General features: G+C 46.6%; 1 protein-coding gene across 2 annotated transcripts in view; it reads right to left on the reverse strand.

Moving 5' to 3' along the window:
- Positions 1 to 27,344, reverse strand: part of OPA3 (outer mitochondrial membrane lipid metabolism regulator OPA3) — a 66,347-nt gene extending 39,003 nt beyond the window's left edge. Inside the window, exon 1 of one of the 2 annotated variants that reach the window (XM_061139611.1) lies at positions 27,099 to 27,344. In XM_061139611.1, coding sequence (XP_060995594.1) covers positions 27,099 to 27,240 — 142 coding nt within the window. In that variant the 5' untranslated portion in view covers positions 27,241 to 27,344. The remainder of the gene's footprint in view (positions 1 to 27,098) is intronic. The other variant, XM_061139612.1, reaches the window with a different exon arrangement.
- Positions 27,345 to 27,701: the final 357 nt, after the last annotated feature.

Below are 27,701 nucleotides of genomic sequence, written 5' to 3' on the forward strand. Positions count from 1 at the left end.
CTGTTTATTCTAGGTTGAATTTTTTTTTCTTTAAATATGGATGTAGAACTCCTTGCTTCTAAAATGGTTACAGAAATCAGTTTCACTCAGGCTTGTTTGACCTTTCACCAAAAATGCTGGTTTCACTGTTCTCAAGTTTCTTGAGGCCTCTGGCAAATTCTCCCTGCTTCATGGGGAACTCCTCTGTCACTGCCTGGAGGCTAGACTGAAGGGCAGGTTCCCAGAAATGCCCAGTCCAGCACCTGGCATTGAGAAGGCACTCAGGCAATGTTTAATGAGTGGATGAGGCTCATCTTTCCTTCAGGTGTCCTCAAATTTACTGTATTTAATGTCACTATAAGCATCCAAGTTTTGTCCAAACATTCTTGTCTGTTTTGAAGTTTATATCTTAAATAGAGCTTGATGTTTATCCTATCTCTCAGGAGTCAAGAATGCTGCCCTTCCCAAGGAGGAGAGAATTTCACAGGTCGCTTTAGCCAAGAGAAAGGCAGGATTGGCCTAACCTGCTCATCTGCCCTTAGTCACTCTGCTGGAATTTTTGACATCATGCTATGGTGGCACACTGCAACCTTCACTTCTTCTGAACTGAGGTATGCTGATTTACAATATTGTGAATATATTACGTGTTGTGGACAAGAGTTCCAGGTGTACGGCATAGTGATAGTCTTTTCGCAGACTATACTCTATTACAGATTATGACAAGACAACGTATATAATTCCCTGTGCTACACAGTGAATCCTTGCTGCTTATCTACTTTACATGTAGTTTGTATCTGTTAATCCCAGATTAACAGATAAACAGATACACCCCTGATCAGTCCCTTCCCACCTCCCTTTCCTCTTTGGTAACCACAAGTTTGTCTTCTGTATCTGTGTGTCTGCTTATGTTCTACATATACATTCATTTGTATTATTTTTTAGATTCCACATATAGGTGATATCAAATAGTATTTTACTTTCTTACTGTCTGACTTATTTCACTAAGCATAATACTCCCTAGGTTCATCCATGGTGCTGCAAATGGCACTATTTACTTTTTATGGCCAAGCAACATTCCATGATATATATATACACACACACACCTCTCTATATATGTATGTATGTATACGTACACACACACACACACATATTAGATATATATCTCACATCCTTTAATCCAACTGAGGCAGGAGTTAGATGGGGCCCCAGGTTGAATAGCTCCAAATAGTCTCCTGGCTGATACTTGGAGATATAAGGTACCATCAGGACTACTGGGCCTTGATCGGGTAAAAGCCAAAGCAACCACATTCTTCTAATTCTTGTGGTTAAGGGGATTTCCCTGCCTGACACACTGCAGAAAAGGTCCTCAGGGAGGGGAGACAAAAAGGGAGGGAGGAGACACCAGCCCATAATTTGTCCTGCCAACCTCCCAGAAACCTTCACGTTGGAACTGATCTTGGCTGAGAGACACACACACACACTGGGGAGGAGCCTGAGTCACCGGAGACGGACACGGACAAGATGGTGCCAGAGGCAACCCAAAGACTGCCCGGATACAAGCGGCCTACATCTCTCCTACTGACACACGGCTCACTCTGAGCTCCCCTGTGTTTTCTTCCACACATACTTTGCTTCTAATAAATGCTTTATTTTTGTTTCACAGTCTTAGTCTCTTTGCTAAATTCTTCCTTCAAAGAAGACAAGAACTGAGGTCCCCCTTCTTCCCAGCAAAATCACAATAGTCTGTTGATGGGCACTTGGGTTGTTCCTATGTCTTGACTATTGTAAAGTGCTGCTATGTACACTGGGTGCATGTATCTTTTCAAATTAGTGTTCTGTTTTTTCCAGATATATGCCTAGGAGTGGAATTGCTGGGTTGTATATAGTTCTATTTTTAAATTTTAAAGGAAATTAAGCAACATATATTGCACAACAAATGGATCAATGAAGAAACTGAAAGAGAAATTTTAAAATACTTTGAGATGAATGAAAATGAAATACAACATATCAAAACTTATGGGAATCAGCAAAAGCAGTTCTAAGAGGGAAAACAATTTTTGAAAATGCAGTGGTACAGTATACTAATGCATATATATGGAATTTAGAAAGATGGTAACAATAACCCTATATGCAAGACAGAAAAAGAGACACAGATGTATAGAACAGATGTTTGGACTCTGGGAGAAGGTGAGGATGGGATGATCTGAGAGAACATCATCGAAACATGTATATTATCAAGTGTGAAACAGATCCCAGTCCAGGTTGGATGCATGAGATAAGTGCTCGGGGCTGGTGCACTGAGATGACCCAGAGGGATGGGATGGGGAGGGAGGTGGGAGGGGGATTCAGGATGGGGAACACATGTAAATCCATGGCTGATTCATGTCAATGTATGGCAAAAACCACTACAATATTGTAAAGTAATTAACCTCCAACTAGTAAAAATAATTGGGAAAAAAAAAAGAAAATGCAGTGGTAAATACAATAAAAGAGATAAAATAGTTAAACTGGGGAACAGGAACTGAGGTAGAAAAGAAGACAGTTGAGTTTTCCTCTTTTTATCATAAATCATAGATGTATTTGACTCTTTAAGTACTCATGTTCCTTTGACAACATTAGTAAGTAATGTAATTTTGAAAACCCAAATACATTTAAAAGACTTCTCTAAGCCAAATATTCAATCCAAAAGTCACATAAAACACATTCTTCTCAAGTCTCACGTGTACATGGAATATTCTCCAATTATAGATCATGTGTTAGGCTGCAAAACAAGCCTTAACAAGAAGACTGAAATCATGTCAAGTATCTTTTCTGACCATACTGGTATGAAGCTAGAAATCAATTACAAGAAAACTGGAAAATTCACAAATACGTGCAGATTTAACATGTACTGCACAAACAATGGGTCAATGGAGAAATAAAAAATACTTTGAAATGAATGAAAATGAAATACACCATACCGAAACTCATGGGATTCAGCAAAAGCAGTTCTAAGAGAGAAGTTCATTGTGATAAACACCTACCTCAAGAAACAAGAAAAATATCAAATATACAACCTAATTTTATACCTCAAGGAACTAGAAGAAGGACAAATGAAGCCTAAAGGTAATAGAAGGAAGGAGATAACAAATATCAGAGCAGAAATAAATGAAACAGAAACTAAAAAGACAATATAAAAGGTCAATGAAACCAAGAGCCAGTTCTTTGAAAATATAAACAAAATTGATAAATCTTTAGCTAGCCTGACCAACAAAGAGACAGAAATCAAATAAAATCAGAAATGAAGAAGTTATTACTGATTCTACAGAAATACAAAGGATCAAGAGAGAGTACTACAGACAATTATATGCCAACAAATTGGACAACCTAAAAGAAATGAATAAATGCCTAGAAACATACAATCTTCCAAGACTGAATCATGAAGAAATATTATCTTCAATAAAAGACACTGAGAAAACCAGACAACCATATGTAAAAGAATGAAATTGTACCACTATCCCAGGTGGCATTAGTGGTAAAGAACCTGCCCGCCAATGCAGTGGACATAAGAGATGCAGGTTTGACCCCTGGGTTGGGATGATCCTTTGAAGAAAGAAATGGCAAACCATTCCAGTATTCTAGCCTGGAGAATTCCATGGACAGAGGAGCCTGGTAGGCTATGGTCCATAGGGTCGCAAAGAGTTGGACACAACTGAAGCGACTTAGCATGCACACATCTTACACCACATACAAAAATTAACTCAAAATGGATTAAATACCTGACTGTAAGACCTGAAACCATCAAATTCCTAGAAGAAACAGGTGGTAGGCTCTTTAACGTAAGTCTTGGCAATGATTCTTTGGATTTGACACCAAAAGCAAAAATAAACAAGTCAAACTAAAAAAGCTTCTACACAGTAAAAAAAAAAAAAAAAAAAAAAAACCATAAACAAAAAGAAAAGGTAACATATGGGATGGGAGAAAATATCTGCAAATCATATATCTGATAAAGGGTTAATATCCAAAATATATACAGAACTCATTTAATTCAACAACAGAAAAACCAAACAATTCAACCGGCAGAGGATCTGAACAGACATTTTTTCAAAGGGGATATACTGATGGCTTGCAGGTACATGAAAAGATGTTCAACGTCACTAATCATCAGAGAACTACAAATCAAAAACCACAATGAGCTATTATACTCACTAATCATCAGAGAACTGCAAATCAAGACCACAATGAGCTATCATACCTATGAGAATGGCTATTATAAAAAAGACAGGAAATAACAAATGATGGTGAGGACTTGGAGAAAAGGGAACTCGTGGACAGTTAAGTTGGGATAGTTAAGTTGGTGCAGCCACCATGGAGAACAGTATGAAGGTTCCTCAAAACATTAAAAATAGAACTACCATATGATCCAGCAATCCCACTCCTGGGTATTTATTGGAAGAAAACGAAAACACTGACTCACAGTTCTGATTCTAGGAATTTATCACCTTCTTCTCCAAGAAAGGAAGTATGTATGGGTTTATCAAAATATTTGGAGTCCAGAGGAATGCATGCTAACCCCCACAGGCTGGGACCATTTAGCAGGGAGCTTCTTTCAACTGCTAGCCAGGGACCTGTTCCGCATTCAGTTCCAGGGGTGCACCCTGAACACCAGCCACTCCTGAGGGGCTGATCTGCGGGACCGCTGGGACTCACCAGGAGGGGGGACTTTATGGGTGACTATTAGGGCCAGAGGCACGTGAGTGGTGCATGACACCATTTGATGACCTAAAGTTTTATGGCCATGTGATAAGATCACTTGAATAACCTTCATGGGCAAGACAGGTTCTTGGGAAGTTAGTCACGAAGTATCTGAGGAGACTTTGGATCTTTCTCGGGAAGCTCTGTTGCTGCAGAGTCAGTGAGCACCAGCCAGGAGAAACCCCAGAGGGTGGCGGGCCCCGCCAGCAGCCAGTTAATGGGGCTAAGGGTCCACTCTAGCAGGAGGACCTGACACATCATCTTCTCCAGTAACTGCCCCGCTGGGCAGCCCCTGGACCCAGTCAGTCCTCACTCTTCTCTCCTCTGCCTCCTGCTGTGGCCATTCTCTTAACAGGTTGCCCTCCCCGAGCCAAGAACCCAGGGTGAGTATAGGGACCGGAGGTGTGAAGGCCAGGATCTTCTGAAGGGCGGTGAATGTGAGGTGGCTTGTGGGTATGACAGCCTTCCAAGCAGGGGTTGTAAACTGCAGATCTATGATCATAAGCTGCAGAATCAATTCGGTGTGTGGTAACCAGTGTCTCTTTAAAGTAAAAACATTTAAATTCACATTGTGTAACTTCAATTACATAAAATTCTAGAAAATGCAAGCTGCTCTCCAACAGATCAGTGGTTGCCTGGGGATCGGGGAGTTGCAGGCAGGGGCTGGGAGGGGCACGGGGATACCCTGGGGTGACGGCTATGTTCACTGTCTAGGCTGTGGTGATGGTTTCACGGGTGTACACGTTTGTCAGAACTTATCAAGTTGTATACTTTATTTTTTTTTAAGTTGTACACTTTAAATATGTGCAGTTTATGGTGTGTCAATTATACCTCAATAAAGTCATTAAAAATTAAGAGGGAACGTCCCTGGCAGTCCAGTGGTTAAGAATCCACCTTCCAATGCAGGAAATGTGGGTTCAATCCCTGGTTGGGGAACTAAGATCCTACATGCCACATGGTGTGGCAAAAACAAAAACAAAAAAACAGAAGAATATAAAATAGAACAGAACAGACTAAGCCAGCCAGGAAGGAAGAGCAGCGGATGTTAGCTGGGTGAAGTCGACAAATACCACAGGAGATGAGGGCAGTCCCCAGAAAGGGGGATAAAAGCTGAACTAGAGTGAAGAGGAGAGGGGGCCAAGATGCCCCCAAGCAGGGAGCCCCGCCTCCCAGCTCTGCCCAGGCCCAGGCTGAGCTGTCCCTGGCCCCCAGGCGATGCACAGGTGACCAGCGGAGGCAGTGCGGCCCTGGATCCCAGGGAGGGCACCGAGAGGGCTGTGGGCTCTGCCACTCCTTCCATCAGAGCTGCTCCGTTGAGACGGAGTTCCTGCTCATCTCCGGAGACAATGCCAAATCAGAGTAGGACAACTGCAGGAAATACTACAGGAAGAACGTCCAGGCCCTGGGAGGGCAGCGTCCCCTCCCCTTACTCCTCCCCTTCCTTCCTGAACCTTCACTTTGAGGACACGGCCTGGAGTCACCAGTGGTCTCCTCTTTCCAAGATTCTAAGTTACGGACCACAGATTCCTGGTCTGGGGCTCCTTGTCTGCAAAACAGACCAAATGAGAGAGGTTTCCAGCTCTAGCTGGAGGGTGAAGGCTGATAGCTAGGGAAGATGAAGCATGTGGTGGCAAGGAAAATTTCTTTCCCTAAGCAAGTGAACAGGCTGAGCCAAAGGCCCCAGTTTGCTGAGTTCACGAACCACAAGATGGTGCAGAAACTTCTCTCTGTACCTTCTCCTTCCTCATGATTCTCCTGAGCTGCAGGCCAGTCTGCTGGTCTTCCTCCTAGCACCAGAGAGGCAAGAGATCCAGGAGGGGGAAAGACAGGCATTCAAGGATGCTCTTTTTTTTTGTTTTGTTTTGGCCGCACTGGCTCTTCATTGCTTTTTTTCTTTTTTTTCTCTTCTCTTTTTCTTCATTGCTTTGCAAGGGTTTTCTCTAGTAGTGGCTCAAGGATGTTCCTGGCAGTGAGATTTAGAGTGGTAATAAGTGGGAAATAACTCAGCTGCCAGAAGCAGATGATTTCATTAGTGCTGCGACAGTCCCTGGTGACTGGGCCTTCCTGTACCAACCGGCTGCAAGGCTCTGAAGGGTACCTCCCCAACTGCCTGGCCACGAGAGACCAGGATATGAGTTAGAGTCCGCCAATGAGATGCATCACCCAGGATTTGCAAGGAGACATTACAGAGACAGGGTCCCCCAACTGCAGCTTTGCATGGGTTCTGCTGGTGAAGGTAGGTTAGGGACCTCAAGGTTTTCCAAGGTGAACGTCCAGTGTCCTATTACCAACTTCAGGGGTGTGATGGCTTCTTGGCCCCTGGATGGCATTAAATCGGTGTGCTCTTCAATACAAAAGTCCAGCAGGCAGCGTCAGAGGCAGCAGCTCCCCTGGTGGGTCAGTTCTGTGGTGGCGTTCCTGGAAGCCCAGCCAAGAGGCACTTCTTCTAGCCCTTCCCATGACTCTGCAAACCTCATCCTTTGTATTAAATTACTTTCTGCCTAATTTATTTGGACATGCATCAAAAATAAGACAGATTAATCGATGGATAGAGGGACGGGCTAATGGGCCAAAACGTGGTAAAGGAAGTACAGTAAAATGCTACTGGGAGAATCTCTGTGGTGGGTATATGGGTATTCAATGTAAACCTCTTTCAATGTAGCTGTATGTTTGGAAACGTTTATATTAATAATAAAATGTTGAGAACCATCCTTTCTTCTAAAAGAGCTGGAGTGTTTTCTGTTTCCTGCAGGTGAACCCGAAGATGCCGTGGTCTTAGAAACGATGAAAGCTGCCTATGGCCAATGTGGAAAGGGGCTCTGAATTTAACAGGTGAACTGAGTAGCTGTCTTGTTCTCAGGCGGGTGCCCAGCACAGAGGAGAAATCTCCTCTCCAGGAACAGGGACCTCAGGGGACACTGGGTCTCGGTCTCCCTCTGCTGGCCGAGATAAAAGTGGGACGCTGTCCCTCTGCTCCCTCCTGCAGGGGAACCTGCTATTTTAAGAGCCAGCCTTGGATTCAGCAGTTGAGGCCCAGCGATGCTCCCTGTCCAAGCCTTGGTCTCCTGCTTTATAAAAAGGCTTTAATAATAATCCTCACCCATAGGCTGTGTGAGATCCATCAAGACTGTGGAGCCAGCTGAAGGTTTCCATACTGGGCAGCTGTTGTCGTTGTTATAATCAGGCCTGGGCTGAGGCTCCTGAATCTCAACATTGAAAAGTTTTCACTGGGTGTGGTGCAGGAAGATGACAGAAAATACACGGGGATGTGCTCCTCCAGGCTTGGGAGACAAGGTCACTGTTAGCAATACCCAGCGGGTCCTCTTTGCTCCTACAAATGCCAAGACCACAGGCTGGAGGCAGGCTTGGCCTGGATCCAGTCTCCACGTCCTCGGTGAACCCCCTTTCCCTCACCGCAGTGACTGGTAACACAGCCCCCAAGAGGGAGGAACAGCTCTTCCTATGTTAGACTTCCAAATAAAAGAAGGAAACAGAAAATCAACACTGGACAAATACAATAATAACTGCCGCAGATAAGATCCACAGACGATGCTAAAATTAGTGGGCAGAAGTCTAAGGAGAAACAGGATATCTGTATAGTCTCAGAGTGTCTTCCTCAAGAGATTTATTTCATTTTAAAAATTTTATTTATTTATTTATTTGGTTATGCTGGGTCTCAGTTGCAGCACTGGCATCCAGTTCCCTGACCAGAGATTGAGCCTGGGCCCCCTGCATTGGGAGCACAGAGTCTTAGCCACTGACCACCGAGAAGTCTCTCATTTTATTTATTGAGGTATAATTGACATAGAGTATTACATTAATTTCAATGACTTAATGACTTGGTACTTGTATATACTGCAAAATTAGATTAACTACAAATGGAAAAATGCTAACTTCACACTGGACAAACCTAGCAGACACTACCTCGACCACGTGACCAAGGTTAGTATAACCAGAAATCCGGCTGATATCCTGAATTCCCTGAACCAGTGCACGGAGAAGCACACACTGGCTCTGTGTTATGTTTGCCAGAAGCGTGGCGCTTCTTTCCAGTCATGGGAAAGCATCAGACAAACTCAGATCAAAGGACAGTCTACAGAATTAACTAACCAGTATTCTTCGAAAGGGTCAAGGAAGACAAAGACAGACGGGCAACTGTCACAGATTAAAGGGAACTACAGAGACATGACAACTAATTCAGGATACCGGATGAGATCTGGAGACAGAATAAGGACTTCGGTGAAGAAACTGGTGAAATGGGAATGCCACGGGTGGTTGTGTTACCAGCACGGCACTCATGCTCCTTCCCTGGGTTTGCTTCCTGTACCACATTTAGAGAAGATGCTGTCATGGGGGGAAGTTGAGGGAAAGGTCTGCAAGAACTCTGCCCCATTTCACAACTTTTCTTCAAGTCTACCCTGAGCTCAAAGGAACAAGATTTTAAAAAAAAAAAAGAAGGGACTTCCCTGGTGGTCCTGAGGCTAAGGCTCCATGCTCCCAACACAGGGGACCTGGGTTCGATCCCTGATCAGGAAACCAGATCCCACATGCTGTAACCAAGACATGGTGCAGCCAAATAAATAAATTTTTTAAAAAAGAAATAGCCTCCAGGTGGCAAGACTGGGAGGAAATGAACCCTTGGGAACATTCGTGGCTGCCAGGGTAATTTTGTTGCACACCTTTGAGTCAGTAATTTCGCTTCTGGCTAGATTCACCCTGCAGGTGTGAAAGGCCTGTCTGGCCTTTCTGCAGCATCGTTTATGATATAACAATTAAAAACAAAAGGGGGGGGGGAACCCTATGAGACTATCTACAGTCTCAGAAATGACAAGAATCTGTCAACAGCGGACAGTAGGGAAGTTTTTTACGTTGCAACAGATAATTCTCTCCAGAATGACATGGAACACGGTCAGTGAAAAGCACTGAGGGCCAGCACAGTCCTACTGTTTGCTGTATTCATGGAAAAAGAAAGTGGGGTGGCGGGGGTGCATATCAGCATCTGCTTGGAAATGCACAGTTGTGTTTTGGTTTTTTTTCTGGAAAAACTCAAGATAACCATGGTTGCCTCTGTGGAGAACAGGGTGCCTGGGGAACAGAAGTGGCGGGAGACTTTCCCCTACTTAACTCTTTTGAACCTTAAACTATGTGAACTTGAAACCAAAAACTGAAGACAAAACAGATAACTAAAATTTTTTTCCCCCAAAATCAACAAACAAGCCACCCTGGACCCAGAATTTGGGGTCAAGACTGTTTAGATGAAATACTCTGCTCTTCCCTCAAGTCCCACTAAGATGGCGATCGGGTAGAAAGAAGCCAGAAGCCACAAAAGCAGAGGGGAGAGGGCGGAGTGGCCTGGAAGGAGTGAGTGGGGGCACCGTGGGCGGGGTGGAGCAGGAGACCAGGATGGCAGGCCCTGGTGCCCCTGAGAGTGGGGATAAACTGAGGACCCTCAGAACCCCTTCTCCCCACCGACAGGAAGCTGCAGAGGGTGAACTAGGGGGACTCCAGGAACCACTGAGGGAGCAGGCACCATGCTGAAATTTTACAGGCCTGCCCCTCTGGCCTGGGACTGGTGGTCAACGCCCAGAGGTCAAGAGTGAAGGCAAGGGCAGGAGTTGCTGGGAGTGAGGCCACATCGTTCACTGAGGCACTTTTTTTTAGAACGGGGCTCTGCTGAGCTGTGACCTCGGCCATCAGGGGGACAGGAAAGATCTAGGTCACGGACATACCAGTAGCTCCCAGGTCCCTCTCTTCAGGAATCCAGAGCCCCCTCCCTGCTCTCCCTCTAAAGCCCCGGTGAAGTAGGTATCTGTTGGGTTTGCCAGCCCAGCATCCACTCCTCTTTTTCTGGAAACTTTCCCTGACCCTCCTGTGGGGAAGCTGCTCCCTCACTGTTCCCACATCTTCAGGTAAACCTGACCCTACCCTCATCTTCAGATGCTGGCATTCAGCCCTGGGACTTTCCCTGGAATTTCAGGAAAGAGGCCTCCTCCTTCCTCTGGGGTTGCCTGGTGAGTGGGATGTGAAACTGGAGTTACTAAGGCCATCTTGTCCCCAAAGAGAGAGACTGCCTGAGAAAGAAGACAGCACAGAGAAACACAGGGCCCGGGGACGGCACTGCGCCTTCCAGGAATTGTCTGGGTTCCTGGATGCAGCTGAGCTTGAAGCTGTACACTTCCGGAGCTTTTATGCCCCTGCCCATTAGCTTACGATTCCGTCACTTGTAAACAGGAGTTGACAGAGGAGTTCAAAGTGAGGTCATCACCCCTTCTTGACAAATATTGAGAGACAGGAGTCTCAGGGAGCACTGAGGGGGACAGGCCTAGAAGAGTGTACCCAGGAACACAGCGTACAACAGGACACCGACATCACAGACAAGAGGCTAGACAGGTCTTCTGCACTGAGCAAATATTACTTTTATTAGCAGAAATCAACTTTCTTTGAAAAATAATAAAGCAAATTAATTGATTCCTTGCTGTCCTTCATTTCTTTTGTCACCATGACCTCCCAGACCAGGTCCAAATGTATTAACATGGCCCCATGTGATCTGTCTTTGGATGGCCATCAGTCCTTCCTCTTTCAGCCACCCCAGCCTCCTCTCGTTCCTCCCGTTCACACCTTGACCCTTGCACCTGTGCCTCCATCTTTCCACTGGGGCGCACTCCTCCTTGAATTCTGAGTCATCCCCTTCTCTCCAAAGTCCTCCCCCCGACCCACAGACAGGCTCAGATCCCCTCCTGGCCAGCCCAGCCCAGCACGGACCCCTAACTACCCCTCCTCATGGAGGGCCGGGCCCGTGTCCCGCTCTGCACTGGAGACTCAGGGCAGGGCTGTGTCCCTGCCAGCACACGGCCCAGCACAGAGAAGCTGCTGGGCAGTGTTGGTGGATGGATGAGATAAGGATGAATACAACACTGTGGGACAGGGTTTGTCTCACCACTGTGTCCCCAGCACTCAGCATAAGCCACGGTGTGGAGAAGATGCTCAACAGGAGATATGTTGAAAAAATGAGACCAAAAGTGAAAAGTCTGAGGTATGAAGACAAATCAGCGTGGTGAGAAAAAGATGCTTCATTCAATCAACGCTGTTGGGACAACTGGAGAGCCAACTAGGAAAGAAAATAAGATGGATCCTGAGTGGGTTGAGGTATCGCTGGGAGGAGTTGGGTGGTGAAAGAAGCCGATATAGGAACTAGAGCCGGGGATGAAGCCTGATCAAGAGGACAACCTCCCAAAAGCAATGAGACTTCAGGCGGAACCCATGGGGGAAAAGTCAGTGGGAAGCCTAGCCCGGGCTGGCAAAGACCAGGGCAACAAGCTGGAGGAAACTGGTTTTGACAAGGCCTATGTGGTCCTTGGCCAGTTTCTGCTGCTAAAGAAAGATGAAGACCTCTTCCAGGAATGGCTGAAGGACACATGTCCTGCCAGTGCCAAGAAGGAGGGGACCTTGATGCTAGAGGGAGGAGGCTGAGAGCAGCTGGACAGTGTCCCCAAACCACAGCCCACATTCCCACAGATGCAGACCCAGACCCACAGACGCACTCAGGAATAATTACAGGGAGACACCCTTGTGTGGGAGCCAAATAAGCATCGCGTTGCTCCTGTGTATTCTCAACAAATTCTGGAAGAACTGTGCACCCTCTTTATACACTTTGAAGTTGTCAGATCCATTTTTTCCATCCTAAGTTTAAATTTACTGCAAAGAACATAATGAATTTTAAAAGAAACCCACTGCATCACTCTTCTAAGCACACGCAAAGGGCTAAAGAGCCATAGAAACGTAATGCCTTCCAGGTTCATTTTAAAGATACACACCAGGCAGCTCTTCTTTAACAGTGCTTTGCAGTGTTCCTTACTCTTCTTTTTAAAATTTATTTTATCTGTTATATTTTTGGGCTGTGCGGGTCTTCATTGCTGCATGGGCTTTAGTTGTGGCAATTGGGGGCTACTCTGTAGTTGCGTGTGTGGGCTTCTCATTGCGGCGGCTTATCTTGTTCTAGAGCTTTCAGGTTTCAGCAGTGGCAGTTCTCAGACTCTAGAGCACAGACTCAGTAGTTGTGGCACATGGGCTAAGTTGTCCCAAGGCATGTGGGATATTCCCAGACTAGGGATCAAACCGGTGTCTCCTGCATTGGTAGGCGGATTCTTTACCACTGAGCCACTAGGGAAGCCCTACTATGGTTCATTTTAAAGATAAACACCCAGCAGCTCCTCCTTAACAGTGTCTGCACTGTTCCTTACTCTCTTAATGTTCAATCTATATTCTACTTTCTCTACAAAATCTTATCCTAACATGACATATTATTATGCGCAAATGTCCTATTATATTTCTCTGAAACAAAAAAAATGTGCCTATGAATTAAGATCAAAATTTTCGTTTCTTGTGATCTTAAATTCTTCTCTAAGACTGAGTCACCCTTATAATTATTATTAGTATGTGTGTGTGCTAACTTGATTCAGTCATGTCCGACTCTTTGTGACCCTGTCACAAAGAGCCCCCCAGGCTCCTCTGTCCATGGAATTATACAGGCAGGAATACTGGAGTAGGCTGCCATTTCCCTCTCCATGTTACTAGTATATCAGCTGATCAAAATATCATATATGACACAATTTGATACATATTAATAACTACCTAACATAAAAAGTAAATTTTGACCACAGATGCACATCTTAATAAGGTGGACTGGGGAAAGCATTCCTTCCATCAATATTCTAAATTGTTCCTTTGTTATGCTGGCTGGTTTTCGATATGGAGTAATGCATCAGTAGGAAGGGAGAGGAGATTTGCCTCTCTTTTCATACTTCTCCCAGAATTTCTTTTCCTGGGAGCAGAGCCATTGAAAAGGGAGGGAAGGAAGGAAAAGAGGGAGGGAGGAAGGCAGGGAACCCAGCAGATTCCTCAGGCAAATCCGGTGAAACTGGAGCTCTGGGAAGGATTCCCTTAACACTCCCCCTGCAGGAGTGCGGGGCGTGGGGTGAATCCACATCTGCAGCCTGAAGGCCACCTGCCATGTGCCACACAGACTGCAATGCTGATGACAGCATTCTCTGGGAGAGCCTAACCCAAGAATCACCTAATGTTCAAGGTATGCAGTTAACAGGGAAAAAATAGGACACGGAACAAAGTGAATAGTACACAATCTGTTATGTGAGTTAAGTTTATGCATATAATACACCTGATCACGCCCAGAACACCTCTCTCTGGAAGGAGCATGGGGAGTGACCTTTGGAGGTAGACCTCTGACCGCCTACTCTTCCCATCAACCTCTGCTCCAGCCACACAAGCCTCCCCACTGTTTCTAAAACTGGAAAGTGAAGAGTACACAATCTGTTATGTGAGTTAAGTTTATGCATATAATACACCTGATCACGCCCAGAACACCTCTGGAAGGTGCCTGGGGAGTGACCTTTGGAGGTTGACCTCTGACTGCCTACTCTTCCCATCAACCTCTGCTCCAGCCACACAAGCCTCCCCACTGTTTCTAGAACTGGATAGGCATGCTCGAGCCTCAGGGCCTTTGCACCTACTATACCTTATGCCTGAAACACTCCTCTCCAAACATCAATATTTCCTCACTTTACTCAAGTTTCTCATCAATCAATGGAAACCCAAATGACTAAGAGAGTGGATAAACAAAATGTAGGCTATTCATATAAGTATTGGAATAAAAGAATATACACTAAAAGCAATTTTTAAAAATGAACTGATACATACAGCAACAAGGAAATATCTCAAAAGCATCTTGTGAACAAAAGCTAGACATGAGCTTCATCCTGTGTGATTCCATTTACATGACATTTAACAATACATAAAGCTAGTCTATGGGCTTCCCTGGTGGCTCAGTGGTAAAGAATCCATCTGCCAATGTAGGAGACGTGGGTTCAAGCCCTGGGTCAGGAAGATCCCCTGGAGAAGGAAATGGTAACCCTCTCCAGTATTCTTGCCTGGAAAATGCCAGGGACAGAGGAGCCTGGTGGGCTACAGTCCAAAGAGCTGGACACAATTTAGCAACTAAAACAACAACAAAGCTAACCTACAGTGAGAGGGGTCATACAGGGCAGCAGAGCAGGAAAGAAAGGAACTTCTCCCAGAGCTATGGGAATGTTTTATGTCTTGAATGCTGATTGTATGGGCACATGCATTTGTTAATGCTCATTAAACTATACATCTTTACTAACCTTTAGATCTGTATTGCACTGTATACGGTATTGTACTACAATAAGTAATATGCAGACAATCAGATATTAGTAACTAAATGTAAGAGGAGGCGTTTGGGAGCCTGTGAGGCTTGATTTCTTATTCAGTGTTGCTTTGGAGAACTTAACGGTCTCTGGGCTATTTCATCATTCATACAACCAGGACAATCACATAAACTCCCTAATAAGGTGGTTAATATCATTTGTTAAGATCACAGAAAGCATAATAAATGAGAACTATTATCATCAGTTAAGAAATTACCATTCAGAGTAAACACAGCTTTGAGCCAGTCCCTGGGCCGGCTGCCCTTTCTGCTGGATGCCTTCCAGCCCGTTGAGAGCGCACCCCGACAGTGCTCTGGGTGTTAAGAGACTTGTGCTGCCACAAGCGGGAACCCTGTCTGGCAAACCTGGTCCAGTCCCCCTTCACTGCCTCCTGAGACAAGGGTGACGCACCAGTCACCACAGGAAACACGGTTGGTTCTGTCTTTCCACACCTTGGTGAATCTCATGTCCCACACTCTGGGTCTAAAAGATTTCTTAGGGTTAACCCGCCCTCAGGCTGGCCAATAGGAGCACGGCATTCCCAGGCCACAGGGACTGGCTCAGCGCTGAGGACGAGACACAGGCTGCACCCCTGAGACTCACCCCGGGAAGAACGACCTCCCTGTGCCCTGGAGTCACTAGGCGGGTACTAGCACTTCAAACGTGAGAGGAGCGTCTTTTGTCTGTTCTGTTGTCTGTCACACCTCCTAGAATAGCTCCTGGCACACAGCTGGCACTAGATAAAGACAGAATGAGTCAAGTACACAGATGCCTGATGGACTGAAGCAAGTCCTTGTTCCAGAATATAATTCCACTTCTACTCCCTGTCCAGATCTGGAGAGTCTGTACAACTTAACTTAGTACAGAAGGCATCTGGGGATGTAAGAGGCACAAGGGAAGCAGCTAACAGAGGCTAAGAGTTTACTGGGCTCTAAGTTCCCGGATTCAAGTTCTGGATCTGCTACTTGCATGCTGTGTGAGCTTGGGGACATTTCTCAACCTCTCTACACCTCCATTTCCTTTTTTTGTTGTTGTTAAGGAAAGTGTAGTGTTTATTGCAGGGCACCAAGCAAGCAGTCCAGGCACAGACTCCCTGATGGCTTTCAAGGAAAGGTTTTTAGAGACAGAATGAGGCAGAGGGAAGGTGGGGTGCATGATCGATCAGCTGGTGGACATTCTTCTGATTGGTTGTTGGTGATGTAATCGGGGGCCAACATTATCAATCTTCTGATTCCAAAACCAGTCTGGGGTTTGCAAGCTTGTGGGCAGCATACAGTTGACGTCTCCCACCTGGTGAGGATGTCAGTACCTGCAAAACAGCTCACAGGACATCGCAAAGAATACTATCTATAGCCCTTGAGGAGGAACTAATGCTCCTTGACTTTGTCCATTTCCTCTTTTTCAAAGTGGGGATCATAAACCCTGGCTTGTGGGGATGTTGGCACAGTCAAGGCTTGTGCATGAATGAAATATCCAGTGGGAGATTCAGCAAGGCTGCCTGTAGAGACTAGGAATGAGGCTGCACACACTGGGTGCAAACTGGAACCAGTCAATCCGGCCCCAGCTCTACCACTCAGCACCCGTGCACCCTTGCGCAGGTTGCATAACTGCTCTGCTCAGTCTCTTCATCCGTTTAGGTATGTCAGTGATGGCATACCTCATGGGGTGTGGTGAAATAAATTAACATAGAGAAGGACGACGACAACCTTGTGTTCACTTTGTAACATTCTTTACTGTCTTATTAACTCCATTCTCTCCTGCCAATGGGCTTCTCTGGTAGCTCAGCTGGTAGAAGAATCTGCCTGGAATGCAGAAGACCTGGGTTCAATCCGTGGGTGGGGAAGATCCCCTGGAGGAGGGCATGGAAACCCACTCCAGTAGTCTTGCCTGGAGAATCCCCAGGACAGATGAGCCTGGTAAGCTCCAGAAGATGGTGAAGGACAGGGAAGCCTGGCGTGCTGCAGTCCATGGAGACACAAAGAGTCAGACACGATGGAGCGACCAAGCCCACTCCTGCCATTAGAGCCCAGAAGCTATATCCATTGACCACCAGGACCTTCCCAGAGAGCGAGAGCCTATGACTCAACTCTGGTCAATCAGCAGTGAGGGGAGTCCCCTGTGGGCTTCTGGGAAAATATTTTTCTCCTTGCAGGGCCTTCTCTCATTTCCCTAGAACCCCCATCCCACATATAAACACGCACATGAACACACACACACACACACACTTTTTCCCTTTGGACACAGCAGTATAAAGGCATGTTTGGCGCTCCAGCAGTTCCTTTGAGGCCTTGAGGGGAGTTATTGCCTGAACACCAAGATGGTAAAGATAGAAAGAGTCCTCAGGTTCCTAATGACATCACCAAGCCACCAAACCAACCACAAGCCACCTTCCTCCACCAACAATAAACATCCCTTAGACTTAAGGTTTGGTTAAGATTTATTGGCTGGGTTTTCAATTCATCACAGATGAGCACAAACTAATTTGTGTCTTGTTCTTTCTTTCACAATAAGCATATATTACTTTTGCAAATTTAGTAAGTCCTCCCAAAAAACTTCAGAGGAAAGAAAACCCTAAAACCCCAAAATAAAACATGATTCAATTTTAAAAAGAAAAGAGATAAAACACAGCACAGAATTCAGCACACACTAGGCCTTCAGCAGAAGGGAGCTACTGTGGCTGTGTGCACATCAAAGGCAGGACCGAGGTGGGTCTGGAAGCCGGAAGATCACTGAGGAAAGAGAGGGAGTGTGGGGATCTGAAGAAATACAGTGGCTTAGGGGTCTGATGTGGGGTCAACTGGAGCCAGGGCAGCAGAAACAGAGAGGGAACCAATTAGCTAGAAATGAGGGTTAAGACCCCAGTTAGAGACAGGAGCACACCCTGGGAGGCCGAGCCATCAGGATAGGTTTCTAAGGAACTGACCAGGGAGTCTCAAGGACAGGTGGACAAGGAGTTTCTCTGGTGCAGAGGGAGAAAATGTCAGAAGTCACAGTTATGTTTGTTTGAAAAAGCAGGAAGGAAGGTAAGAAAAGGGAGAGGAAGAAGATCACGAGAAGAAATTAAGCTTTACTAGGCATATAATAAATGAACCCTGAATATTCATTGCAAGGACTGAAGCTGAAATTCCAATACTTTGGCCACTTGATGCAAAGAGCCAACTCACTGGAAAAGACCCTGATGCTGGGAAACACTGAAGGCAAAAGGAGAAGGGGATGGCAGAGAATGAGATGGTTGAAAACTCCAGGAGATAGTGAGGGACAGGGAAGCCTGGTGTGCTGCAGTCCATGGGGCTGCAAAGGGTCGGACATGATTGAGCGACTCAACAACAAGCACCACAGGCATATAGAGATACACCCAGAAAAGGCCTCTAGGGCCCCTCCACCGGCAGGTGCCAGCATCCCCAGGTGGCAGACCTAAAGAGAAAAGGACTGACACGGGCGCCCTCTGCTGTCCACTCAGCGCACTGCAGCTGGGCAAATCAATTCCCAGGGACAGTCTAGGCTGCAAACCAAGTTCTCACACAGGGGCTTCTTAAAGACTCCTGCTCAGAAACCAAGGACTGAACGTCTAACAAGACCAGGAAGAGGAAATTCCAACAACTGCCTCTGCATATGAAGGGTGGGGATGAAAACTGAGCAGGGGGATTAAAAGCAGCTGACGGCACACTCTCCTCCTTTGGACCTCTGTATCTTAGTGGGGTCTTTGCCAGCTGTGACAGCTGTCCACAAAGAATGTTGCAACTCTCACAGAGGGTCTCATGGAGAGCTTCCAAATGCACTTAACAACGTCTGTATAGGAAAATATTCTTAGTGAGGGCAAAAATATTTGGGGAGCTAGGAATACATAAAACAAAAAATTTTTATTTCAATATTAGTTTCATCCTTCCTAATTTTTAAATGTTTTTAAGGCACATAATATATTAATATGCACATAATATATATTAATATGTCAGCTATATATGACTCCTAATTAACTATATAGTTATCTCTCTCTCTCTCTCTCTTCATATTGTAACATATATACACACACAGGCTTCCCTTGTGGCTCAGCTAGTAAAGAATCCGCCTGAAATGTCAGAGACCTGGGTTCAATCCCTGGGTTAGGACGATCCCCTGGAGAAGGGAAAGGCTACCCACTCCAGTATTATGGCCTGGAGAATTCCATGGACTGTGTAGTCCATGGGGTCGAAAAGAGTTGGACATGACTAAGCGACTTTCACTTTCTTTTCACTTCACACACACACACACACATATATACATATACACACATACATACATTCATACTAGGGGAGAATGCTCAAAATGTTTCCTTAATAGGAGAGCATGATGAAACTGTTTGGAAGTCACCAACATCAGCCTGCTGCTGTGTAACATAACTGATATGGTGCTCTGGAGATTATAAATAGACTTCAGGGAAGTGGTTTTCAAACAGTCATGCACACGAGGATCCTTTCTGAAGAATATTAAAAATAAAAATGCCCAGCTCTTCCTTCCCCAGATGGACCCAATCAGGATCCTGGATGGCTAAGGGGAGCACCCACCTCACTTTTTTTCCCCTTCAGGGCATCTACTTTCAGCTCATCAGTCTTCACAGCAGCTGTATTTAGTCTGGGGTTTGTGTAATCCTATTGAGCTCTGAATGTCAATTGTATCTGTCACTTTCTGGAGTTCTATCTGGCTTTTTACCCAACTCCCTGGTGATTCTGTATTGCACTCATTTGTATTTTTGTATCCCTCCTATTTTATCCTTTCCATACACAAGCAGAGCTCTTTTATGTCCACATCTGACCATTCCTGTATCCACAATGTTGGCAGGTCTTGAGCTGCCATATTTTGTATCTGCTGACTCTTGATCATGGTGCCTGCTTCTCTGTACCGCACACAATTTTTTCTCATGAGATCATATTTGCTGGAACTCTACCTGAAGGAATTCTCCAAGGCCCAGGCAGAGGGGGGAGACCTCCTCCAGGGAGGGTTAATGTTTGTCCTGACCAGGTGCTTAGGGGCACACAGACCCAGGTTCATTCTCAGCCTGCTGTTTCCAGGACCTTTCAAAGAGTATAAATTAAGCCTCAAACCCACACAGGAACAGTCAGTGGCCACCAATTCACAGAGGAAGACGTTTTCAATCTCTACCTAGATCTAAGGGTGTGTGTCTTTGCAGGATGGGTTTTTTAGTCCTCTCTTCCCCTGAGGGGTACCTTCTCTGGGAGCTGGTTGTGCACAAGGTGGTCCCCTGTCCAGCTTTCCCACAACACAGCCTCTGTCCCTGAGGCCACGTGAACCTGTCGATGTCCCCAGACTATCAGGTAGCCTCTGTGCTCGCTCCCCTCCTTGGCTCTTTGCTCTTGATTTCTCCTTGCTCTGCGAGGAGTCCCTCTTCTTCCTTGAAGGTACAAACCATTCATTCCAAAGGATGCTTCAAGTATTTTAGGAAGCATTGGGTCATAGGAGGTTCTCTACTCAGCCACACTGTCCTCTCTCTCTTTGACCTTCTCACTTTTCTTTGCTCAAAGATATACCTCCAGTTCCATCAGATCAACGTAATTGTCCTGTGCTAGTTAGAAATGTTCATGGGGAGGGCCCAACTCCTCTGCCTGTGGCCAGGCTATGAGGAATGACTGAGGAAGAGACACCAACACCACCTAGAGGCCTAAGTACTGACAGCTCAGCTACAAGAGGCCACCAGGGAGTGCACCCTGAGAAGGAATGCACTCGAAAGTTTAGTATTAAGATGATGATGGGACTTCCCTGGTGGTAGAGTGGTTAAGGATCTGCCTGCCAGTGCAGGGGACACAGATTTGATCCCTGGTCTGGGAAGATCCCACATGCCTTGGGGCAACTAAGCCCCTGTGCCACAAAACTACTGAGAATGCCCAGAGCCTGCGCTCCGCGACAAGAGAAGCCACCACAATGAGAAGCCCGTGCATCACAGCTAGAGAAAGCCTGAGCACGGCAATGAAGACCCAATGCAGCCAAAAGTAATGACTAAATACACAAATAATTTTTTTAAAATTTAAAAAATACTATAGGATGATAAATGGATAGTTGCAAGCGCTACCCTCCAAAGACGATGATAATGATCAAAATAGTATGGTGCCTGACATCTCCATACATTCAACAAAGAATTATGCAGCACTTAAGAGCCAAGAACTGTTTAATGCTTTATGGATATATGAACTCATGGAATATGAATTATAATGATACAATTTACAGACAACAAAAGTAACACCCAGAGAAGCAAAATAACTTACCTTGGGGACACACAGAAAATAGCAGAACTGGGATTCACATGCAGGCAGACAGCTCAGCTCCAGAGACTAGTTTCTGCCCACTCCACCCAACCAAGATACAGAGTTCACTCTAAGTCACTGAACTTAGAACGTGCCAGGCCTGGGCTAAGGGTATTCGCGTACTTGACAGATCCTCCCTTCAGACGGTGAGTGCTACACTGTGCGGAGGAGGAAGCCGAGGTACAGAAAAGCAGAAGGACTCGCCCAGGAACACAGCGAACGGCAGAGCAGCACGCTGAGTGCGGGAAGCCTTTACCTGGAGGCAGAGTGTTCAGCCTCTGGACAGTAATGCCCACGTAGGATAAGAACAGATTATCACAGCCAGCACTAACGAACAGATCCACACATTCTGGGCTAGGCCTTGATATCCACTGGCTCTTGGATCCTCACGAGAATCCTGGGAGGTGAGTTCTATTGTCACCCTTATCTGACAAACATGGACTTGGGAGTCTCGAAGAGGTCAAGCTGTTTGCCCAAAGTCACACAGCTTATTAGTGGTGCCAAGATGCCAAGCCAGGAGTGTCTCCCCTGTGGCAAACTGCCTTTGGTGACTGTATCGCGCCCTGTGCGGTCCCCTCCCACACTCCCTCTGGTCTGTGCCGGAGCTGCTGGGATCAACAGGGCATGCCCAAAGTGATGCTGTGTGGTTCCAGGTCCTGTCCTTAAATGGTCTGAAGCTTCTGCTCCTTCTCTCGTGGAAATCCGGCTCCAGCGAGCCCTAAGCGACCATGAGCGGAGAGACCACGTGGAAAAGAGAGGTCTGCAGACAACACTGAGACGGAGAGAGGGAATGGGATATCCCAACACCCCAGTCGAGCCTCCTGATGACTCCAGGCCCGGCTGCCCTCTGACTGAAGCCCCCTGAGATACCACCAGGACAGACGGGCAGAGGAACCAGCCAGCTGAGCCCAGTCAAGGCACAAAACTGTGAGAGAAAAATAAAACAGTCGCTGTGTAAAGCCCTTAAACAGTAGGTCACATTGCTTTGTAAGCAAAAGAAAACAGAAACCAACTCCAAAGCCAAAACTTGTAAGAATGACCACAGCGGAGCTCTTCTGAAAAAATTCTCCCAGTCGCCTGAGAGAATTACATGGTGTATTAGTTTCCTATTCCTTCTGTAAGAAATGACCACAAAGGCAGTGGCTTAAAACAACTCGCATTTGTTATCCACAGTTTCAAAGGTCAGGAGCCTGAAATGGTTCTCACTAGGCTACGCTCTGTGTCAGTAAGTGAGAGCTCCTTTCCTGAAGCTGTAGGGAAGAATCTGTTTTCCTGCCTCTTCCAGCTTCCACAGGCCACCTGCATTCCTGGGCTCACGGTCCCTCCTCTGTCTTCAAATGGGTGCCTTTCCTGTCTCCTTCTTTCACCTATAAGGACTGGGGTGATTACACGGGGCCCACCTGTACAATTCAGGTTGCTCTCTTGTTCCCCAAATACCTGATTCAATCAGGCACATAATAATGTTCCTCTGTCACATAAGATAACACATTCAAACAGGTCCCTGGAATTAAGATGTGGGCATCTCGGCAGGGTGGGAGGGGAAGGCTCATTATTCTGCCCACCAGGGTAGCAAACTGGAAAAATGACCAGTGTTCTCCAAAGGCCTAAGTGGAAACACACTGGAATTTTCCCACTGCCCAGAGACCTCCCACAGCTCTTCCCACGGTGTACTTTGCAAGCATGGCCCCAACCTGCCTGGCATCACTGCCCTCTTTTATTTTCTCTCCCCAAGAAATCTTGGTTGAAAAAGATCGTTGCCTCCCCAACACAGTGCGTCACCGATGACTTATGCTTCCTGCATTTACTGTTCTTTCTCAGGCAGACACACCTACTCCTTCAGCTTCTACTGTGAGGAGACACATGGCCAGGCTCACCCTCTGTGCCTAAAGAATCTTAGCCAAAGGTACAGTCGCTGGATGTGTGGGTCAGCTTGGGAGGCCTGACCTGGGAGAACACACAGTAGCCATAGCTCTGGAAAACTCCAGTTGCCTAGGACGGGGGCCGTGGTGAATAGCAGTTAACAGTATGAGGACAATACAACAACATAATTCAAAAAGTGTAAATCTGATAAGTCAGTGCATTCCAACATCAAACAGCCTCTCCAACCAAACCTGTCCCCCCACTGAGCTCCTGGTGCTTTCTGTGCAGCCCGCCCCTCCACCAGACCGCCTGTCACACCCCATCCACAGGAAATCCTGCTGGAGCTACCTTTCAAATAAATCTACTGCTTATTCATTACTAAGGGGAAAAGGAAAGGTTCTTTTAGTGGTTGCCACCTTAACCAAGGGATCCAAGTTAGCACCACAAATGACGGAACAAACAGACATCAGGAGCCCCCTGAGGTGATGTCCTTAGGTGTTCTGTAGTGTTCCTGCCAAATATGCTCAACGTGAATCAAATCAGAGGAAGTAATCAGAAAACTTCAGATTGCAGGACACTATGAACAACTACCCCAGTCAACGTCACAAGGACAGGGATACTATTATAGAGGAGGGCCAGCAAAGTTATTCTGTGAAGGGCCACAGAGTAACCATTTTACATTTGTGGGCCACAGAAATCCATCTCTGTGTCCACAGACAATGTATAACAAATGGACATGGTTGTGTTCCAATAAAACTTTATTTACAAAGACCGGCACTGGGCCAGGCTGCCAAACCTGCTGTAGGTTAAAGGATACTAAAGAGGCTGGATCATCAAATGCAGTGCATGATCACTGAGCTGACTCTAGATTAAAAATAAAAATAATAAACAGCTTAAAAAGGACATTTTGGGGACCAGAATATGAGCTATATATTAAATAGAAGCTGTATATTAAACAATATTGTCACCAATATTATTGTTATCAATGCTAAATTTCTCAGGTGTGATACTGGTTCTGTGTTATATAGAAGGTCTTTGTTCTTAGAAAATACAGGCTGAAATATTTAGGAGTTTAGAACCATGTCCAAGACTAATTTACAAATTTTTCAGGGAAAAAAAAAAAGATTGTGTGTATACATTCCTACACACATTCATGTATGATGGCAAAGACCAAACAAATCTGCTGAAAGCTAATAAGAGTGAACTAGGTGTTGATGGGCATATAACTGATGACCATACCACTATCAGGGAGTGTGAAATTTTAGAAAGAAGTGGCTGGGGAAAGAGTGTGAGGCAGTGGGCAAGTGACTTCCCCACTCACCTGGACTCCTGTAGTCGTCTCCTCCCTGCAACCACTCTCACCCTATGATTGCCAAAAGGATCCCATGAAAACTGGACTCGGATCCTGTCCCTCCCCTGCTCAGACCCTCTGTGAGTCCCAGCCATTCAGAGTAAAGCCAAGGCACTGGCAGAGGCCCCCAGGCCCTGCATGATCTGCCCTCTTCCCACCACCACCCGCTCGGCCCTCAGCCTCCACTCAGTCCCTCTGTTCAGCCACACTGGCTTCCTCGATGTTCGCCAAACATGCCAGGCGCGTGCTCACCTCAGGGCCTTGGCAGGTGTGGAGACTTTGGGTGAGAAAGCTCTTCCCCCAGACACCCGCACTGCTTGCTCCCTCCTCTCCTCATGTTGTCGATGAGGTCACCCTGATAACCCTATCTAAACTTCACAACTGTCCCCCAAATACTCCTCCTTCTGCATCCCTGATGTTTTCTCCAGAGCAGTTTGTGCTATCGAATATACTTCACACTTGACTGTTTTCTTTATTGTCTGGCTTTCCCCCAAAACTGAGACTGTAAGGTCTCCTGAAGACAAAATGTTTTGCTTTTTCTTCTCTGCTGTATCCATAACATCTACACGACAGCCACAACTCAGAGCCATGCACTGACCTACCGTTTTACATCCACTTACTCCTCACAACAGGATGAGGTAAGTATTATTTATAGCATAAATGTACATGCAGCATATACACAAAATAGGAATAATAACAGTGTCTAACTCAGAATAATTGGTGAGGATTTAATGCTGTGAAGCGCTTAGCACACTGCCTGGCACAAAGTGAGTGCCCATTAAATGTAGCTATTATATAATATCCACTGCGCAGAGGAGGAAACTGAACCTTAGGGGGTTAGTGACCTTCCCAAAACCACCTGGCTGAGAAGTGCGGACCCAGTTTGGAACCCATGTCAGCTTGACTCAAGTTGCTGCTTTTTAAACCACAATACTAAGACATCCCACGGTGTTTGGGAGAAAGGCAGTGGCAGGAAACAGAAACCAGCTCTGGGAATCCAGAATGCAGGGTTTAAGTCCTGCCTTAAAGGGCCAGGGTTTAGGTCTGGCCCAGACTCCATGTGTGACCTCAGCAATTCCCTTCTGCTCTCAAGACTTTAGTTTTCTCTTTGATAAACTGCAGGGAGTCATTTCCCCTCCCTGACACGGGGACAAAACAGTGTGAGAGTCAAACGAGAAAGCTTGTAGGAAAGCACTTCGGTAACTGAAATCCAACACTTTTCCACTCTAAGGTCTGCAACTCTGGCAGACAACCGACCAAACACCAAAAGATCATGAATTCCAGGCCCCGCAAAGCAAATTTGAGGCATCCAAACTTGTAAAGAAAAGAAGTGTGCTTCCCTTAACCATTTGGCCTTTACACACACTCCTCACTCTCCCTCAACATTATCCCTGTTCCCGTGCTGTCTGGTGACATTCTTCTCACCCTTCAGTTCCCAGCCCAGAGGTCTCCTCTGCCAGGAAGCTCTCCCTGAATGCTACATCAGGTCAAGTGTCCAGTGGGCTCCCTTATCCAAGCTCTGCCCACTCTGGGTCATCACCTTGAAGGACGGATATAACCTCACCCGACTGTGAGTTCCTTGAGGGCACAGACTAGGGCTGGCTTGATTCCTGCTGTTTCACCAGTACTGCCCAGCACAAGGCCAGTCACAGGGCAGACACTCAGAAAACACCAACTAAATGAAGTACCAGCTGGATTAATGGTGGTTCCCTGACCCAGCAAATTAGGTTAAATTTCCTTATTCTTTGCTCCCACAGGCCCTTAGCACATAGATCATCTTCTCACAATAGCCCGTATTTTAAATGTTTACTATGCCCTTCGGATCTCAGCTCAGGCAGCCTTCCTCTAGAGTCTAGACAGCTTTCCCGACCACACGCCCCTGGGTCAGGAGGTCTCTCAGCTCTGGAGTTGGCACCATCCTGACCGCTCTGGAGTGACAATGATGGATCATGTGTCTCCCAGCCCAGCAAAAAGCCAGCACGACCTGTCTACTGAATGAATGGAAGAGCAAATATGGTGTATGCGTGGGTTAATAAACAGACGGATGAATGTCCACTTTAGTTAAAACGACTCCTTTAGCCAGATTCCCATGTCACGCTTCCAGACGCCAGACTTTGCCCCGAGTCACGCCCCTAACCTAGGCCTATTCCCCGGAGTACAACTGGGACAAACGAATGACCTAAACAGATGAAAAAAGTACCCCTCACTTCCCAGGACGGGAGGGAAACTGAGGCACGAGGTGGAGTTTGAGGAATGAAGCCACCCAAGGATGGTTTGGCAAACGACCCGGGCAAATTTTTCCTCAGCTCTCCCCAGCTCCTCTCTGTCCTGGCATGCCCCGCCCAAATCACTCCCGTTACCCACACTATTGGCTCGTCTAGACGTCAGTCTCCTCGCGCTCTTTTCCTCTATTGGCTAATATTCCCAAATCAAGCGCGGGCACTTTGTACCGCCCTTCACCCCATGCCCGTTCTTACTATTGGGCTACTCGTATGCCCCTCTCCAAGGAACCCTCCCTATTGGTTTCAAGACTTTGCCGGTTCGGCTGTGATTGGTTGTGAACAGAAGCCCATCTCCTGAGCAACCACCTGAGAAGGGTTAGAGAATGGAAAGGTTGGAGGGACGTGGGGTCAGACTCACGCTGGGCCGGCGGGAGGCAGATATAGGTCTTGAAGAACTCGCTTCGGCGGGCGGCCTCTTTAATGCGGTTGGCAAGCGGCTTACTGACCTGCCGGATGCCCAAATATAGCAGCTTCGCCATAGGGAACGCGCCCACCACCATCTTGGCTGCCGCAAGGGGCACACGCAACCTTGCTGACTGGGAGGGGCGCCTCAGATCGCTCCCTCCTCCCCCGCCCTCTCGTCGCCGTGCGTGCGTACGTACGCGCGTACGCCCCGGGGAACCGCTGGGGCGCTCCATGACGTCACGGCGTCGACGCTGACGCTCCGACGTCCGTTCGATGAATATGCAAATATACGGCGGAAGTGAGGCTGTCAGAGGGTGGTGCCGTTAAACGGCTCGCTGCAGCCTATATGCGTTCCCACGCCCGCTTTGGCTGACGTCATTGCCTTCCTCCGTGACGTCGCGTACCTGGGCGGCTTCTCCAAAGGAGCAGTCTTAATTAGTCCTAGTTAGGGCTCACGAGTCCCAAATGCACCTTCTCCCTCAGTTTATTTTATTTATTTTTTCTCCCTCAGTTTAGAGCTGTCAATGGTCGTAAGAAACTAGCCATGTAGTGAGAA

The sequence above is a fragment of the Dama dama genome, chromosome 4 (assembly GCF_033118175.1).
Source record: "Dama dama isolate Ldn47 chromosome 4, ASM3311817v1, whole genome shotgun sequence".
NCBI lineage: Eukaryota > Metazoa > Chordata > Mammalia > Artiodactyla > Cervidae > Dama > Dama dama.